Genomic DNA, 18,532 nt, shown 5'->3' with positions numbered 1-18,532 from the left:
AAACTGAGTACAAATGTCTGCTTCTGGGAACAGGGTGGAGGGTGATTTTTATTCATCATATATATTTTTGTATATTTTGGATTTTGCAGTATCACGTATGTTATTGAAATAATAATTTTCAAAAGTTAATATAAAATATGAATACCCATTCTCCACCCCATATGCTTTAGCATAAACTGAATCTCCTCTCTGCATAAGACATTAGCTACAAACTCATTCAGGTATCCTTTTCCATTTCCCACAGACCAGTTGTTAAAATATTATAGACACACGCACACACCATGTTTGGGATTGAAGTAGAAGGTGGTTGGGAGAAAGCAGTGGTGTCAGCAGCCCTCCACCGTCAGGGGCTGCGGAATAGGGAGCTGTGAGCTCATGTGCCTAAATGATTGATTGTTGCCTCCCCCCACCCCCACCCCGCTTCTTAGACTTCAAATCTCAGCCTGAACCATCCCCTGTTCTTAGCCAGTTGAGCCAACGACAGCAGCACCAGACTCAGGCCGTCACTGTTCCTCCTCCTGGGTTGGAGTCCTTTCCTTCCCAGGTGAAGCTCCGAGAGGCAGCGCCCAGAGACAGCAGTACCTCCACTGTGAACAAACTTTTGCAACTTCCCAGCATGACTGTCGAAAACATCGCTGTGTCTGCTCACCAACCACAGCCCAAACACATCAAACTCCCTAAGTCTCGGCGAATACCTCCAGCTTCTAAGGTGAGTCTTTTATCAGGAAGTCATAGTGCCAAAGGTGGATGCATTTTAACACTTAGTTCATGGGGTATATTCAAGTACATAGTCTCTTGATTTATGAGCATCGGTCACTTCTGAGTGACTAATGGGTTTGTGCTAAGAGACAGGACTGTCCATTCAAATTACAGATCTTGCTCAGGAAACCTGATGATCTTGTGCGTTTAGGGAAGAGAATCTGGTGTTCTTCTGCACTTACTTAGCTCTGTTCTGTAGAGGTAGGAGTGGTTCCTTGACCAGGCAATGCTTTCATTAGAGGCCCCTCTTCCTCACTCATCCATCACCACAATCCCGTGTCACACCCCCCCCCCCTTCCCCCCAGCTCCCATCCCCAATCCTAAGAAGCATTTGGTGGAACTGACCATTCCGTTAACTTTTTAATTTTTCTTGGCTCTGTTCCTTTCTCTTTAAAAAAAAAAAAAATCCTATTTCTTTTTCCTGCCTTTCACTCCTTGTTCCTCAGGACTCCCCAAAGGGCCCAGGGAACCCAGTGCTTGTTAGCTCTGCAGACCTTTGGGGCTGGGAATCTCTCACTTCCATTGCTAACATCATGGTTTTGCTTTTACAGATCCCAGCTTCTGCAGTGGAAATGCCTGGATCAGCAGATGTCACAGGATTAAATGTCCAGTTTGGCGCCTTGGAATTTGGATCAGAACCTTCTGTCTCTGAATTTGGATCATCTGCAAGCAGTGAAAATAGTAGCCAGATTCCCATTAGCTTGTATTCAAAATCTTTAAGGTATACAGTTTCCCACTTCTCTTTCTAGTTTTGATTAACTCCTTTGCAAAGTAAAACACAGTAGAGTCTAAGAAATCACCTGGTGGAGAAAATAAACCCTATAGTGATGGGTTTGTATCACCATCACCAGTGGCTAACTCTAGAATGTGTCTTCCATCCCCCTAAAAAGAAATCCTGTGCCTGTTAGCAGTCATGCCCAGCTTTCCCCCTCACTCCATCCCTTGAAAACCATTAATTTGTCTCCTGATTTGCCTGTTGTGGGATTGCATATAACTAGGAAAATGCAATAAGTGGCCTTTTGTTTCTGACTTCTTTTATTTAGCATAGTGTTTTCAAGGTTCATCCATTTTACAGTGTGTGTGCATTTTCTTTTCCAAATAGTATTTCATTGTGCAGGTACATCACATTTTGTTTATCCAGTCATTAGATATTTGGCTTACATCCACTTTTTGGCTGTTATGAATCATACTGATGTGAAAATTCAGTTAAGTTTTGTGTGCTTTCATTTGCTTTGGAGCTGTACCTGGGAATTGCTGGATCCTTTGATAACTCTTGTATTTAACCATTTGAGGATCTATCAGGCTTTCGCCCTAGTGGCTGAAATACATTCCTACCAGTAATCTATGAGGGATTCAGTGTGTATACATCTTTGCTAACACTTATTTTCTTTCAATGGAATATTTTATAAATAGAGGAATCAAGATTCAAGAGGAATCTTGAAATTCTAAAATCTCAAATTTTAGAATTTATTTTACTACATTTTTTACCTTCTAGAGCCAAAATCTGATATTTGCTTGAGTTCCCTTTCTAAGGACAGACTCAGGACATTTAGATTCCTTAAAGTTTCTTAAGAATTCTTAATAATGTCACGCTGCCTATTAGTTAAATTTGTTGTTCAGTTGCTAAGTCGTGTCCAACTCTGCAACCCATGGGCTGCAGTATGCCAGACTTCTTTGTCCTTCACTGTCTCCCAGAGTTTGCTCACATTCATGTCCATTGAATCAGTGATGCTATCTAACCATCTCATCCTCTGCTGCTTCCTTCTTTTGCCTTCAGTCTTTCCCAGCATCAGGGTCTTTTCCAGTGAGTCAGCTTTTTGCATTGGGTGGCCAAAGTATTGGAGCTTCAGCATTAGTCCATGCAATAGAATATTCAGAGTTGATTTCCTTTAGGATTGAATGAATGGTTTGATCTCCTTGCAGTCCAAGGGACTCACAATAGTCTTCAACACCACAGTTCACAAGTATCAATTCTTTGGTGCCCAGTCTTCTTTATGGGCCAACTCTCACATCCATACATGACTACTGGAAAAACCATAGCTTTGACTATATGGATCTTTGTTGGCAGTGATATCTCTGCTTTTAATATGCTGTCTAGGTTTTTCATAGCTTTTCTTCCAAGAAGCACGTATCTTTTAATTTCATGGCTGAAGTCATGGTCTGCAGTGATTTTTAGAACCCAGGAAAAGAAAATCTGCCACTGTTTCCACTTTTCCCCTTTCTGTTTGCCACAAAGTGATGGGACCGGATGCTGTGTCTCTTTGAACGTTCAAAGTTTTTTGAATGTTGAGTTTTGTGCCAGGTTTTTCACTCTCCTTTTTCACTCAAGAGGGTCTTAAGTTCCTCTTCATGTTCTGCCCTTAGGGTGATGTTATCTGCATATCTGAGGTTGTTGATATCTCTCCCAGCAATCTTGATTCCAACTTGAGCTTTGTCTGACCCGTTGTTTCTCGTGATGTCTTCTGTATATAAGTTAAATTAGCAGGGTGACAGTATATAGTCTTTTGCGTACTCTTCCCAGTTTTGAACTGTCAGTTAAATTAGGTTGCTCTAATTTGGGAGGAGGGATTAATTGTTCTTTTAATCTTCATTTGCATGATATAAATGATGCAGCAGTATAAATTTTATAGTTAGATACGTTTATTTAATTTAAAATATGACGAGATGAAATTGTTCTGCCTCATGAAAACAGTGAAGTGACACAGATTTATGTCTCATGTCTTTTATTCTCTGTAGTGATTCTTTGAATACCTCCCTACCAATGACCAGTGCAGTACAGAACTCCACCTACACAACTTCCGTCATTACCTCGTCCAGTCTGACCAGCTCCTCTTTGAGCTCCACTAGTCCAGTAACAACGTCTTCCTCCTACGACCAGAGTTCTGTGCATAACAGGATCGCATACCAAAGCTCTGTGAGTCCGTCGGAGTCAGCTCCAGGAACCGTCACGGCAAGTGGTCTTTCAGGTTTATTCTTACAGGAGATTCCAGTTGGAGCTCGAGATGTAGTTTGGGAAATTTCCTTTTAGAAAATTTCATTTTAGAAATCGGCTAACCTTTTGAGAGGAATCCATATAGTTTGTGGCCATCTCGTTTGAAACCTGTGTTTCACGCACCTGTACACAGGGATTGTGTGAATGGACCCAGACGCCTGGTATACGGATAGTGTCAGGATACACCCTGAGTTGTGCAGTGGCTTCGGTGGGGTGAGTGGGGACTCTAGTCTAATGTTTCACTGTCTTGTAAGGCAGACATTCAAGCATTACTAGTGAGAGCTACTTTAGAGTGGCGAGAACATGAACATAATAGAAACAGTTGAATTGGCATAGCAGACATTTGGATACATTTTTTTCCCTTAAGTTTCCTTCTAAGATTGTGAGGAAATATTTGCATGTATTGACTTAAGAGTTTTTTCCTCCCTTTCTTTTCCATCTTTCATGTTGGATGTTTTCCTCAAATGTCTGATGAATCCATTGTGCCCACTTAACACTAAAACTGTCTATAGGGGTAGGTTGTTGGACATGGGCTTCAGTGAGGGACAGTGTGGTTGGCCATTTCTGTAGGGGTGGGAGCTCCTTCATCAGCCCTATGGGCCTTTCCTGTTGGGTTTGTTTGGATTCTTCAGGGGCTCTTCTTCCAGTCTCTTCCCTGTAGGACCTATACCTGTCTGTCAGTGTCTTAAAAACCTAGTGTGAAGAGAAGGCTGCCGTTAAATATTCATTGATGAAGTTTAGAGCTTGAGGGAGAAGGTGGAAGGGGGCATTCACCCTGCTGTGCAGAGTTTAAAAAATTCTCTAACATTTAGCCCTGCCTTGACACCCAGTTCCAAAGTTATGTGATATATATTAGTACTGAGTTGCTTGGTATGGTTCTTGGATATAAGTTGAGCGGTTTTCTGGTTTTCTCAACTACTTGCTTAGGCTTTGGCTTTACCAGGTCAGCTAAGTCAATTACTATCTGGCATCTGCTTTCTACTGTATAAAGTCTTGTTGCTCTCATTTTCCACCTGTATTTCTCTTTCTGGGTTGACACCGTTTTAAAAAGCCATGTATTTTCAATATATATTCTGTAAGAAGTTTATTTTTGTGATTTCCAGCATGGTAACCACTAGCCACATGTGGTAGTTTAAATTAAATATACAATTAAAAGTTCAGCTTCTCTGACACACCACGATTTAAATGTTGTCTGTCTAGATATGGTTGGTCAGTCACTATAGTACACGACCAAGTACAGACAGACAGTATTTCCACTATTGCAAAATATTCTGTTCCCTTGGAAATTGCTGGTCTTTAGTGTGTAAGATATAAATCAGACCATTTCTTTAAATCTCTGTCATCTGCACAACATCTCAGTTCCAGCTCTAACTTGACGTCTTGTTCTTGTCCATATCACTGTTCAACTCATTTCTTGCTCAGCTAATCGAACCAGATTTCTGATCTCTTTTGACCATTTGATGGTATTTTTGTCCCCAGCATGCTTCTGCCTAGAATTTCCTTCATCCCGAATAACGTGGCTTCTTTATTGTGTCAGTTTGTCCATTGCTTGTGAAATTTTTGTTTCTGTTTTTAATAGTTTTAAATTCGAAGTTATTTAATTAATTTAATTTAAATTAATTGTAGTTAATTTACAATGTGTTACTTTCACATGTGCAGCAAAGTGATTCAGTTATATGTATATATTCTTTTTCAGATTCCTTTCCACTGTAGGTTATAAGATATGGAACATAGTTCACTGTGATATATAGTAGGACCTTACTGTTCGAATATTTGTATTTTTTTAAGGTTTATTTATTTATAATTCAAGTATATTGCTTTATAATTTTGTGTTGGTTTCTGCCATATATCAACATGAGTCAGCCTGGGGCTTCCCTGGTGGCTCAGATGGAAAGAATCTGCCTGCAATGCAGGAGACCCACATTCAGTGTCTGGGTCGGGAAGATCCTCTGGAGAAGGGAATGGCAACCCACTCTAGTATTCTTGCCTGGAGAATTCCATGGACAGAGGAGCCTGGAGGGCTACAGTCCATGGGGTTGCAAAGAGTTGGACAGGACTGAACCACTAACACTTTCACTTTTACATACACATGTATCCCCTCCCACTTGAACCTCCCTCCCACCTCCCACCCCATCCCACCCCTCTAGGTTGTCACAGAGCAGCAGTTTGAGCTTCCTGCATCATACAACAAATTCCCAATGGCTGTCTATTTTTACATGTAGTCCAGGGTTTGTATTTTTAAAATGATTTTCTAGGTGAAATCAAGTGTCCCCAAGATGTGATGGCAGCTATTTGATTCATCTTTTCCTCTCTTTTTGTCTAGTGAGTTTTTTTGGCTCTCCGGGTCTTCCTTCCTGCAAGGACTGTATCTGGTTGTGGTGTACCATTTTCTCATGGTAGCTTGTCCTGTTGCAGGGCCTAGGCTCTAAGGCACAGGGACTTCAGTAGTTGTGGCTCTCAGGCTCTAGAGCACAGGCTTAATTAATAGTTGTAGGGTATGGGGTTAGTTGCTCCAAGGCATGTGGGATCTTCCTGGATCAGGGATTGAACCCATGTTTCCTGCATTGATAGGTGGATACTTTACCACTGAGCCACTAGGGAAGCCCTGATACAGTTTTGAGAAGACTTTGTATGTTGGTTTTGTGCTGTCTTGGAGGAATATGCTTGATGTCATGTGTGTATATTTACCGAACAGTGAACCATCGTTGAGAGGGAGGCAGAGCAACAGAACTTTGATTGCTCTCCATGTGCCCTTTATACTGATTTTCCCTTCTCTGAGTCTTTTAGCTCTTGTTTTGCTTTGTTTTTCCCTAGCAGTTCTGTTTTATTGTCTACATTTCTTGTAAATAATCTCAAATTGTTTTAAGAATAAAATGTATGTAGGATTTTATGAAAAGAAAGTGAATTTCTGTTCTGAGATCATCTCCTCAGCTTCCTTGTCCCATCCAGAGCCTGTCCGAGCCCTGCAGGCTCCACTGTCAGTCACTTTTTTTTTTTTTTTTCCAATAGTAAGTTTATTTTTTTACTTATTGGCTGTGCTGGGTCTTCCCTGCTGCAGAGGCTTTTCTCTAGTTGTGGCGAGCAGGGGCTATTCTCTAGTTGGGATGCATGGGCTTCTCACTGCAGGCTTCTCTTGTTTCTGAGCACGGGCTTCTGGGCACACAAACTTTAGTAGTTGCCTCCCAGGCTCTAGAGCACTAGCTCAGTAAATGTGGCACACGGGCTTAGTTGCTCTACTGTGTGTGGGGTCTTCCTGGATCGACTCAAACCTGCATCTCCTGCCTTGGCAGGAGTGGCTCTTTACCAGTGAGCCACCAGCGAAGCCCTCAATCTCTCTACCAGGTCTCTACACCCCATCTATGGAAGTAAAGTTTTCTTTGTGAGGATGCCTCCTTCTGTTTGAAAGTTCTGGGAAAGTGCTTCATGGTTAACTCAGACCAACTGAATCATATAAAATACGATAATTCCTTGCATGAAAGTTATCTTCGTTATAGTTTGGAAACACTTACTTTCTAGTATGTGGGGTATTCAGGAGACAGAATGTCCATGAGATAGAAAGGCTTGTGGTGATTTCAATATAGTGAGAGTTCCCAAGTCCTGCCTATGGCTTAATAATTTTTAGGACTGTTTCATTGCTTCCTGTGCTTTTGGTCTTATTTTTTATTCTTATTACTTCCTTAAATAACCAGTTTGGTGTAAATAAGGTCAGCTTGCTGGGATTTATTAAGAATTTGTTGTATTGCCTCTCCTTTTCTTAAGAAACAAAATAAAACAGGTCATAGTTCTTTGCTTAATTCATAATCTTCATATGTTTGTGGTTAAATCCCAACCTAGGTTGTCATTCAATGGAGGGTTTACTTACTTTATTTTCTCTTTCTTATAGAATGGACATGGTGGTAGTCGAAGTCAGCAGACAGTAGACAGTAAGTATATGAGCTAACTATCCTTGTTGTGGCTGGTGGAAACCACAGACAGAAAAAGAGCATAGCTGATGTGGTGGGGTAAATGATTGGCCAATGGCTAATTCTGCAAAAGTAGTCCTTTTCCATCTTTTCTGATAGCTGTCTCTGACTCATCATTGGCAACATTTCTTTCAGTTTAGAGCTGAGCTAGAGAGGCCCTGTGACCAGACTGTAGGTGACAGTATTACTAGAAATACATCTACAGCGTGAAGGGGGTCTTGCATCATTCTGCTGTCTTAAGACCGCATCTCAAGTGTGGAGTGTAGGTTGGATTTAAAATATGCTTTTCTCAGAGGCCCAGATTCCAGGAAGTTTAAGAGGGCTTTCACTTCAGTAATGTGAAAGATGTTTAAAGCAGAAATTGGCATGCTGGTTTAGGAGAGAGAGAAAATGTTGCTCACTACAAATACTTGGGAGAAATGGAGGGAAAGCCCACCAAATCTAGTACAGCTCAGTGATCACTGGAGTTAGTGTACAAAGGGAACACATTAGTTGTTCCCTTTGTTCTTGGCTTGTTTATCAATGATTATGGTCATAATCTAAAATGAAACCGATTTTCATTGATCATTCAGTGAAGCAACTGGATATCTATTGGGTATGGAAGCCAGAAAGACCCTCTTTTTATTTAGAAATTTTTGGGAGTGTGGCTGTGGAAATTTGCCAGACCAGGAATAGGTCTCAGTTGGAATTGAAATGACACATTGATTTACCCAGAGTTGGATTTGGTGTTGAGGGACTGCCAGAGCAACAAATAACGTTGGTACATCTGAGAACACTAGATGTCACAGGAAGTGTGAATTACTCAATCTGTGGTGGAAAGTTTCTTTGGCCCACGTGTGGGGTCGAGAACACACAGAGGTTTACTTAGAGATTTTATTTGGAGATTTCAAGTGAGATAATGAGATGTGAGATGTCCATAAAACAGTGTGCATTTTAGGTAGGTTTTTATCTCCCATGTGCTCTTCTCCAACCATCTCTCTCTCTCACACACACACACACACACACACCGTCACACTCACATTCACCACACACTTTCTGTGAACCTGTCATTGATGTGATCCAACACCCAGGGAGGTGAGTTTTGGGCCAGGGACATCTGTGGTGTCTTTATCTGATTTCTGGAAGAACAGGCGCCATTTGGGAAGGCCTGTCAGTGAAAAGCCTCAGGGGTGTGAGGACCACTCTAAGAACTGACCATGCCCAGTGTTGCCCTGTCACTGCTGGTGCTGGCTGTCGAGCTGTCCTCCCTTTCGGAGACTAGCTCACGTCGCCTGGACTCTCAGGGCCTCCCGAAGCAAGGTGCTGCCCCCTCTTAACTGCAGAAGACAATGATGCTTTATGTCCAAGCACATATCTGAGTTGTATATGTGGATGGCACTAAAACTGAGTCTTCTCTGCAGCTGATTGATCGCATTCTTATTCTTCTGAAAGCCTAATGCATGCATTTATGTGCTCTGAGGTCTGTTCTGTTGAAGTGTGTGCAAAGAAAATGCTCACTTTTGGAAGTAGCTGTGGAGGGCAGGAGTGTCTTCCTCAGGTTTTAGGTGTGTGTGATTCTCCATTGTATGTACCCTGGAGAATTGTGTGTATGAGTATGTATTGTATGTACTGTTCCTCCCCTCTACTGGCAGTGAACTTTCCTGAGGTCAGCCTGCTGTGATACTCATTTGATAGAAGCAGACCTAACCCCTGGGTGGTTCCCCCACCACGTGCTCACTGTCCCTTGTGTTCACGCTGTGACCGTATTTGTCAGTCTCTGAGCCTCTTTCCGTGTCTGGGTGTAGCTCAGGGTCAGATTCCTTTAGTCGGGAGGATTTGACCCCCACATCGGGGCTGTGTGTGATGGTAAAGATGTATCCCCCTCCTCGCCTGGGGCCTGTGTTCCAACCATCCTTCGCACCATCACCGCAGCCCGGGCAGGGCCCGCCTGCAGCCTGCTCACGCACTGTCCCCCGGGGCGTCACTGTGTATGTCACAGCCCAGCCAACCTGTCACAAAACATTGAGCATTTCTCCGATACTCACGGTTGGTTCTGGAGCTAAACTGATCTGTTTCTTACAGCTACTTCATCCGTTCCAGCTCCAAAGACAACAGACCCTCCTTCTGCCCTCCCATCTGTGGCCTCCTTGCCCAGCACCACCTCCTGCGCTCCGCTTCTGCCCCCTGCATCCCAGCACACTGCCACTCTGCCTTCCCTGTCCCAGCCTGGGGACCTGTCCAGCAGTCCCCTCTCTCAGCTCAGCAGGTACGGGGACAACAGGGACCCAGAGTCCGAGGCACCAAGGCCAAGTCCTGAAGCTTCTGGACGGCTGTGTCCAGGGACAGAGCCCACACTTGCCCCTGCCTGTCGTCCTGGCCTTTCGCAGTAATGCTGTGTGGCGGGGGTGGGGTCTCAGGCGCCCGGTGTGAAAGTCTTGCCGCCTGTAACGCCTCTGCTGTCACACAGCCCTGGGTCTTTGGGAATGGGGTGGGGCCAGAGGGTCGCTTCTGCTCCTCTTTAGCCCTCAGGAGGGGACCCCGTGCCTCAGCCCTGCCCCACATTCTGGGCCCCATCACTGTGATGTGGGGTGAAAGTGCCGGGGGATTTCTGAGCAGGTCTCTTGTGTGGCACTTGCTGTGGGTTCAAAGATGAGTGGTCAACACAGGCATGGGAGGACCGGACTGGTGGGTCCTCACCTACCTTCTGAGCAGAATTCTCCTCTTGCCTCATGCAGCCTGGAGCAGAAGCCAGGCTTCTTGAATTCTACGTTTGATGGGCATTCAAGCTCCAGCGTGTGGGGCCGACGTAGGAACTTTCTTCCCACACACACAGATTTAAGGGGGTCTCCAAGGCTGGCTGTTCTTAGTACAATCCTGTTCTTACCATTTACAGTCTCAGAGCAGATGGTTAGAGCTGCCTGAAGCGGGCTCTGTAGGTTCCCAGGGAAGGATGTCCTGGATCCTCATGGCGAGTGAGCAAGCCTTTAGGTCATTTCTAACCACAGAACACCTGTCCGAGGTGATGCAGAATGAAGGGTGTCCAGCCAGGCCTTCCCATGGGGGGATAAGGCGAGCTCGTGGATAGCCTGCCTGGCCAAGTGGCCCCTGGTACAGAGGGCCGTGGTGGACACGTGGTGCCGTCTTGTCTTCCAGCTCCCTCTCCAGCCACCAGAGCAGCCTCGCCTCCACGCACATGCCGCTCTCCGCCAGCACATCCCACACAGTAAGTGTTCCTGCTCCCCCACCCACTCCCTCCTTAGCTGGCTTGGGGCCTAGGCTTGGGCAGAGTGGGGGGAGGCTGTGGTTTGTGAATCCGAATATCCGGATACTCTAATCACTTGGCTGTGATGTCTCATCTAGGTTCATGGTTTGAACGGATAATTTCCTAGGCCCCACGGAGGACATGTGGTTCATGCCTCTGTGGTGAAATCAGTTCTCCAGACCTGATACGATGGGCAGGGCTGTTGGGTGGTGAATTTGTTTCCCAGAATTCAGTATTCATTCTAGGAGACCTTTCTGCCTGGCAGGGTTGGTTTTATTTTCTAGGACTTCTTTGCAAGCTTTTTAGAGGAAAGTCGACTTGTTGCTAACTTCTGCTTGGCACCTATTGCATGTCATGTCCGACTCTCTGTGACCCCGTGGACTGGGCTGTGCTAAAAGTCCAGTTTTATCAAGAGCAATGCTTCTGGAGAACACTCTGGTACTTTGTGAAGTCCATTGTAGAGAGAGTGTGTGAAGGGAAAGGAAGAGTCTTTGAGACGGACAGATGGTCCAGCCAGTGTTACCGCATCCAGTGTGTGTGGTCATGGGGCCTTCACTCCCGCCAGCTCAGGCCGTCTTCTCCAGCTCAGGGGTGGGGGCTTTGGGAAGGTCCTGTTGCAGAAGCATGTGTGGAGCGTAGAGAGGCAAGAATAGAAGTGCGGGCAGGGTGCCAGCTGGGGAGGTCCCGATGTGTTGAAGGGTGACCCTAGATCGTGGTTACGGAAGTCTCGGCATCTAAGCTTGAAGCTGGGAGCATGGTCTCGGGGCTCAGTCTACACTGTGGGATGAGGCAGCGTAGGGGGTGGAGACAGTTCCAAAAGCTGGGAGAGATTGGAACATGGAAGGAAAGGCTCCAGGAAAGAACCAAGTGCCCCCTCCCAGGAGACAGCAGGCTTCCACAAGGTGGGAGTAGGTGGTCTTCAAGCAGGGAGGGAAGTTTTGGGCCCAGGTGAATGGGGGAGTTGGGAAATTGGCAAATTAGTTTCTTCTGAAGAAGACGTCAAATCTTTTGCCGTAGAATGAAGTGGTGGAAAAGGTTCAGTCCTGTCTTTCATCAGTATCTGGCCAACATTGTGGCATCCCTATTCTAGCTTAAGTGAAATCGGTTTATACGTAATTCTTTGCTTGAAACACACAGATCACTGTCTTCCTAGCAGAGATTGGTGTGACTGTCTCTGTCCTTGGAGTAAGCTGCCTGCCCACCACCTATGCCTTGTGTTTGGCCAGTGGGTGCCCTGCGATGTCCCCTTTGTGAGCCCTGGAGCGCTGGCCTCCCATCCTGGGCGCTGTTGCTCTCGTGGTCCGCTGCACCCTGTCTTGGCAGGAACTGTGTCATACGGTCCCAGTGGCCGCCACCAGAACTGCCTCGTGCAGTTGCTAAGGTGGTCACTGAGTCACAGGACTCAGTAACAAAAGACGTAAAAGACACACACTGAAAAGCTTTTGTCTCTTTTCTGCTTGGCTTTGCCCCTTTTCCTATTATTTTCTTGATCTTCTAGACTTTGTTTTCTTAACCTGTCAAATGCGTACACGGTCATTTTCCTTTCTGCTCTTTTCCTTGTCCTGTAATGTAAATAGGAACATTCTATACAGTTCCCTATATCTTTCCCCCTCACTCAACAGTGTATCTTTAGGAGGTTTCTGTGTTGGATCAGAGTTCTTTGTTCTTTTTTCACAGCTCTGCTGCATTGGATTATTTAGTAGTCCTCCTCTGATGGAACTTGAGGGCCATTTTCAGTTTTGATATCCCAGAAATATTGCGGGTTTGGTTCTAGACCACTGCTATAAAGTGAATAATGTGGGAGAGTCGGTCGCAGAAATCTTTTGATTTTTTTAGTGCATAGAAGTTTTGTTCACACTCTAGTCTATTATGTGTGCAATAACATTATGTCCAAAAAATACAACATATTCATCTTTTTTTCCTTCTGCCTTGCTGCAGTAACATTACGTCTAAAAAATACAACATATTTTTCTTTTTCACTCACTGATCCTGTGGCATGCAAGATCTTAATTCCCCAACCAGAAATCCAACCCATGACCCCTGCAGTGGAAGCATGGGGGTTTTCACCAGCAGACTGCCAGGGAAGTCCCCCAATATAAGTATCTTAGTTAGTAAATACATTAGCTAAAAATGCCGGCTATCACCTGAGCCTTCGAGCAGGTTGTAATCTTTTTGCATTTGTAACGTCAGAGGTCACTGATCATCATAACAAATATTATGAAAAGTTTTGAAATATTGTGAGAATTACTAAAATGTGACACAGAGACGAAAAGTAAGCCAGCGCTGTTGGAAAATTGGCACCAATAGACCTGCTTGACCCCCCAGTTGCCTTGGACCTTCACTTTGTAGGAAACGCAGTATCTGCAAAGCACAAGAACGAGAGACGGAGCTGTGCAGACAGTGGTGTACAGCCTTCTGCACACGCTGTGTCTGCAGGATAGACTCCGGGGTGGAATTGCAGGCATCTGTCATGTTACACACATGGCTCTGCGTAGTGATTTCAGCCCACGTACCTCTCATTGGCAAACAGTGACGTGTCTTCTTTCTCCACTGCCTCCTAAAATGATGTTATCAAATATTTGTATTTTTCTAATGTGTTAATAGAAGAATGACCTGTCAGTATAGTGTTTAACTGAAAGAGCTTGAACATCTATTTTATACATTGGTAAACCATTACATTTCCTTTAGGCTGAGATGTTTACATTTTTCTGTCCAGTCTGTGGTATTTATTTCTATAGTTGGGAGACTAGTAAGTAGCCCTTTGTGATGGGAAGTGCAAATATTTTTCCTAGGTTTGTTGTTTTAGAAATCGTTCTGACTTTTAAATAGTCAGGTATATCATAATCTGTTAGAGCCAGGTCTCTCCCACTTTGTAAAGGATCTCGTCTTTTCTCCTACCCCTCGTGATCTGTGGAAGGTGTGGTCAGCTGTGCTCTCCTGGGCCCATCTGGAGAGCTGAGTGACGGCCCCATTACATGGACTAAGCGGGCCAGCAGCTTGTCTTCTTCACGGATTCGAGAGGTGGAAGGGCAGATTCAGGGACCCTTTCAGGGCCCACTCAAGGCAGGAGAGGCTCTCTGGATGACTCCTGAGTGCCTATGGATTCCCCCCACTCCCCACACTGCCAGTGTTTTTTTTTTAATCCTGTGGTTGAAAGGTTGGGTGGCCAGTGACATCACAGTGCAGTGGTCAGACCTGTTTCTGACTCTGGCTGGTGTCCTTGGGTGGATGCTGGGCTCTGTGCAGGGGATTGTGAAGTGTGGGTAGTGGGCAGCCTCAGCCCCACTCTGGGCCCTTCTCTGGCTGGTCTGTCTCTCCATCTCGGTAGAAGGGGCAGAAGTCCTGGGGAGCCCCAGGAGACCAGAATTTTCGGAGTCTGCACTTGCTGAACCGGATCTGGTTGCTAGTGCCTGGGTGGGCAGGGCAGCCTGTGGGGCTGGGGCCTGCACAGTCGTCTGGGCCCTGGAAGACAGTGCATGGTGTCCCTTCTCCTGGTCTTTCCTGTTCTTCAGCTTGGCGTCAGTTTCCCGGCTTCTTTGTGGTGCACACGTTCAGTCTTACAGAACCTTTTCTTCTGTCTTCGGCCCTCACTTTGCCCAACCAGGTGTATCTCGTCTAGCCTCCTCTCAACCCTCGAAACCCTTTTTGCCACCTTGGTACTGGCAGCTGGGTGGGGCCCTTGGCTCTCAGGCTCTTCAAAGCTTTCGCTGGGCTTTGCCCTTCTTTCCTTGGTGGCTCTTCTCGGGCAGGCCTAGGGCCAGGCCATGCCCTTCCTGGTGTAGACCCTGAGGACCTACAGAATATCCTCACATGCTGGAGCAAAGGCCACCTGCGGCTTCAGGTCAGAGGTGCCCAGGAGGCCTTGCCTTGGGCTGGGCTGCCGTGGCCCGGGCTCCACCCTCCTGTTTTATGAGGTGGGTTTTCACCTCCTATTGAGATTCTCTGTGTTCATCTATAAACTAAGGTTTACTTGAGGTTTCTGTGCCTGTTTCAGTTACCAGAGCATGAGCAACTTGAGCAATTTTTAGGAGGATTTTTGGTCATAAATCTCAGTTGTGGTGGTCAGATACTCAGCTGACCAGTTGTGTCCCCATGGCTTCAGTGAGGGGCCAGGGCGAGCACACAGGTCAGCCTGAGGCCGTGGGCGCACAGCCCAGGCCAGTCCTCGTGCATTCTCTGCTCTGCCCCTAGATCCATGTGCCCTGGCTTTTCTGTTTTGCCAGCACGCCAGCGTGGACAGCGCCCCTTCCCTACAGCCCTCGGCCACCTTCTCAACGGCAGCAACTTCAGCCTCGAGCGCCGTGTCCTCAGGGCTCAGCTTGCCGAGCGGCATGAACACGGTCAGCAGCCTGTGCCTGGGCAATGCCCCCGGGAGTGCCCCCAGCAGCAGCGCCAGGGCTGCGCCTTTGATGACCTCAGGTGTGTTCCCGTGGCCTGGCCAGCCCTCCTCCCCCCGTCAAGAGTATAGCCTGGCTTCCTGGGAGCAGGCCCCGGTGGGCAGCCATGGGGGTTCACGGGCATTGAAAGCGCACAGCTGTGTCCGGCTCTGCCCCTACGGGCTTCTCTGTCCCACTGACCTCCTGAGGCCTGGTTCTTCCAGAGCTGGGATTGGGGTGGGGGCCAGATCCTGGCTGATGGTGAAATCGGTTTTGCGGGGGAGGATGCTCCCTGGACAGGATTCCCGGCAGCCTTTCTGCTTGGAGCTCTCCGTTCTTTTCTGTCCTTGCTCATCCCTGCAGCTGAGGTGACGGGGCAGCTCTCATGGGCTGCTCCTGGTCACTTTGTGTGACTGCCCATCAGCCAGACCTGGGCAGGCTGTGTGGGCCCAGCCAACTGTGGTTTGCTAGCAGCTCACCCCCTGTGGCCCAGCCTGTCCCTGTCCTGGGGCTACCCGGTCTGCTGCGTTCTGCTGTGCCCCAGTAGCTGAGGAATTGTACTCGTGTGGGGGCCACGTCACTCCATTTGATTTTTGCCCTCCAGGCAAAGCGCCCCCTAACCTGCCCCAGGGGGTGCCTCCCCTGCTGCACAACCAGTACCTCGTGGGCCCCGGAGGACTGCTTCCTGCCTACCCGGTGAGCACACCTGGCTCCCCTCAGCCCAGCTGGCCTTGGGCGGTCTTGAGTTGCCTCCGCTCCCCCTGAGGGCAGCTCTGCCCTTACACCCTGGGCCCTTCTCTAGCTGGACTCAGTCAAGGCAGGGCGTCTGCCCACAGCAGCTCATCCCCGTCTCCTTCCTGCACGTGTCCTCCGCCTCCAGCCTTGTTTTTGGCCCCATGTGGGCCGGGGTCCCCAGGGGTGGCGTGTGGTCTCTCACAGCTTTTGTGTCCTCACGCAGATTTACGGCTATGACGAGCTCCAGATGCTGCAGTCACGGCTGCCAATGGTGAGTGGGGTTTGGGTGAGGCTGGGAGGCTTCAGGCTCTGAGTCTCACGCATCCCACCTGCTGTCTGGCCTTCAGGACACATCCCACCTGAGGACGCCCTCAGCACGCAGCCGGGAAAGCTGCTGTGATGGTGCTGCTGGTGCAGCTGTAGCCTGAGGACCTTGAAGTTCTTTGGCACCTGGGGCCCCAGTAGGCAGTTTCTCTAGCAAATGTGGGTCCTTCTCTTCCCTTAAGCCTCCCCCCATTAAAAAATAAAACAACCGACCAGGACATGGGGTTACTTGTCTGCCCCTAGGCTTTTAATAAAGTCCTGTCCTTCAAAGTGCCATCCATCTAGTGTCTGGCTTCTGCAGTGGCCATCAGTGATGGCAGCGTTGTTCTTTGGAGTGAGTGGCTGGAGCAGACAGTCTTGAAGGGCCCTTCCAGGTTTAGCCTGCCATCTGTTTGTAAGATTGCTGGCCCTGGGATCTCTCTGATTGCTGAGGTCAGTGTTGCCTGTTTTGGCCCTTGCTCCCAGGACGAGGCACTGGGCCTTCTCTGGGATGTGGCCGCATGAACAGGACGCAGTGCAGGAGTGGGACGTAAGGAGGCATGCACCCTGCCTCGACAGCCTGCAGGCTCCTATCCTGCCGCTTCCTTCTTGGTCTGCTGTTTAGCAGACTCCTGATCATTTTCAGCAGTCTGGGGCATCTGTCACATTGTCAGAGAGTAATAGCTATTTGGACACTGATACCAGCTCTGTTGGGCACAGGCTTTCCTTTTCCCCAAGTGAAGGTGAGGTGTCCTTTGTCAGACTGAAGACTGGAGTGGAGGGCCCCCCGCCCCGGCCCCTCTTCGTGCAGGGCAGCGAGGTGGCCTCCACAAGTAGTGTTGCCCGCTCTGGGCTGACCGCAGAGAGCTCAGGGAGCTGTGGGCACCGGGCCCAGTGGCTGAAGCTTGTTTCTCTTGGGAGACTCTTTCATCTGCTGGAGTATTTCCAGAGGCTTGTAGCTGGGCTGCTCTTCCCCAGGGTGCAAACCAGCAGCCACTGCAAACCCATACTACTGCCCGAGGGCCTGTGGGGCTTTCTGCCCACATCCCTGGAGGGCCCAGGAAGGTATTGAGGATGTACTGGCAGATTTCTATGGTGTAAAACAGAACTCAGGGTCTCTGGGGATGCCTTAAGCCCTAGGCTTTGCAGGGAAACAAGGAAGCGCGACCCAGGTCCTCCTGACACTCAGGAAACCTCGCAGCCCCAGGGCCTCAGAGGTGGAATGTGGGAGCTGGTTCTGAAAGACGAGTCTGTGGTGGTGCCTGGTTGGGCCCCTCAGAGTGACTTGGTGGGATTCCAGGCCCGGGGGTCGTCCTGCTTCATACTCTGTTCATCTTTTTGTGCCTTAGAAGAAATCACTTGTGAGCCTGTCTTTGGAGACAGGGGTCGTTTCCTAGCCTCTGGTGCGTCTGCTCGTTTCCACCTTGGGGTTTTCCTCCGTGAAGGAGTAGCCCCCTTGGGCTTCCTGCAGGCCGGTCCCCACTTGAACCCTGCCAGCTGTGCTTCCCTAGCAGCCCTCCTCTCAGGCATTTTATGTCACAGGTGGATGCTGGTGAGGGTCATGGGCCAAATGAATTCCAGTGCCTTCTCCAGTGAGAGGGACTCTAAGGGACAGCTAGGAAAGTTACCTGGACAAGTAGAAACCTGAGGAGGAGGAGGAGCCTCAAGGGTTTAACAGGTCAGGGCAGCAATTACCAGTAGGCACACGTCAGTCCTGAGCTAGGAGACCAGCCCTCTACCCAAACAGCCCTGACGCTGCACAAGAGCTGGGAGAAGTGTGTGTGCAGAGGTGAGACACAGTGAAGCCCCGTGGAGAAGGGGAGGCCTGCCCTGCCCCTTACTACCCAGGGCTTGCCAGGCCTCGACATACTGCACCTGGGGCCTCTGAGCCGAGGGGAAGCCCTCCTGCTTTCCTCGTGGGCAGCAGTCTCCCAGAAAAGCACCCACACCCTCTGGATCCACTTTGGCTTCATTGCCAGGAAATCTCCCAAGAAATCCATAGCATCGTCAGCCCAGGAAGATGTGTGTGATTGGGATCCAGTGGCTCTGCCCCTGAAGGCTGAGGGACTGGTCAGTGTGTCTACATGCTATGTGGCTGCCACAACTCTGAAGGGCACCGTTTGTTTTGAATTTTCCGAGTGCTGCCCTCTGGTGGTCCAGTCAG

At 48.0% G+C, this 18,532-nt stretch overlaps 1 protein-coding gene and 1 non-coding gene across 11 annotated transcripts in view; both read left to right on the top strand.

Moving 5' to 3' along the window:
- The window catches only part of UBAP2 (ubiquitin associated protein 2), a 119,266-nt gene that overhangs the window by 98,067 nt on the left and 2,667 nt on the right, over window positions 1-18,532 (top strand). For 9 of the 10 annotated variants that reach the window (XM_070794998.1, XM_070794999.1, XM_070795000.1 and 6 more), the window contains 9 exons: window positions 429-709; window positions 1,311-1,480; window positions 3,496-3,709; window positions 7,635-7,674; window positions 9,775-9,958; window positions 10,846-10,915; window positions 15,178-15,373; window positions 15,935-16,026; window positions 16,289-16,336. In XM_070794998.1, coding sequence (XP_070651099.1) covers window positions 429-709; window positions 1,311-1,480; window positions 3,496-3,709; window positions 7,635-7,674; window positions 9,775-9,958; window positions 10,846-10,915; window positions 15,178-15,373; window positions 15,935-16,026; window positions 16,289-16,336 — 1,295 coding nt within the window. Of the gene's footprint in view, window positions 1-428; window positions 710-1,310; window positions 1,481-3,495; window positions 3,710-7,634; window positions 7,675-9,774; window positions 9,959-10,845; window positions 10,916-15,177; window positions 15,374-15,934; window positions 16,027-16,288; window positions 16,337-18,532 lie in introns of those variants that run through there. The other variant, XM_070795006.1, reaches the window with a different exon arrangement.
- On the top strand, window positions 9,030-9,113 carry LOC139184719 (small nucleolar RNA SNORD121A). Its single transcript, XR_011568283.1, has one exon. It is a non-coding gene; the product is annotated as a small nucleolar RNA SNORD121A (small nucleolar RNA).

Source organism: Bos indicus, chromosome 8 (genome assembly GCF_029378745.1).
Source record: "Bos indicus isolate NIAB-ARS_2022 breed Sahiwal x Tharparkar chromosome 8, NIAB-ARS_B.indTharparkar_mat_pri_1.0, whole genome shotgun sequence".
NCBI classification, from domain to species: domain Eukaryota; kingdom Metazoa; phylum Chordata; class Mammalia; order Artiodactyla; family Bovidae; genus Bos; species Bos indicus.
This window is presented reverse-complemented; position numbering and strand designations above follow the sequence as displayed.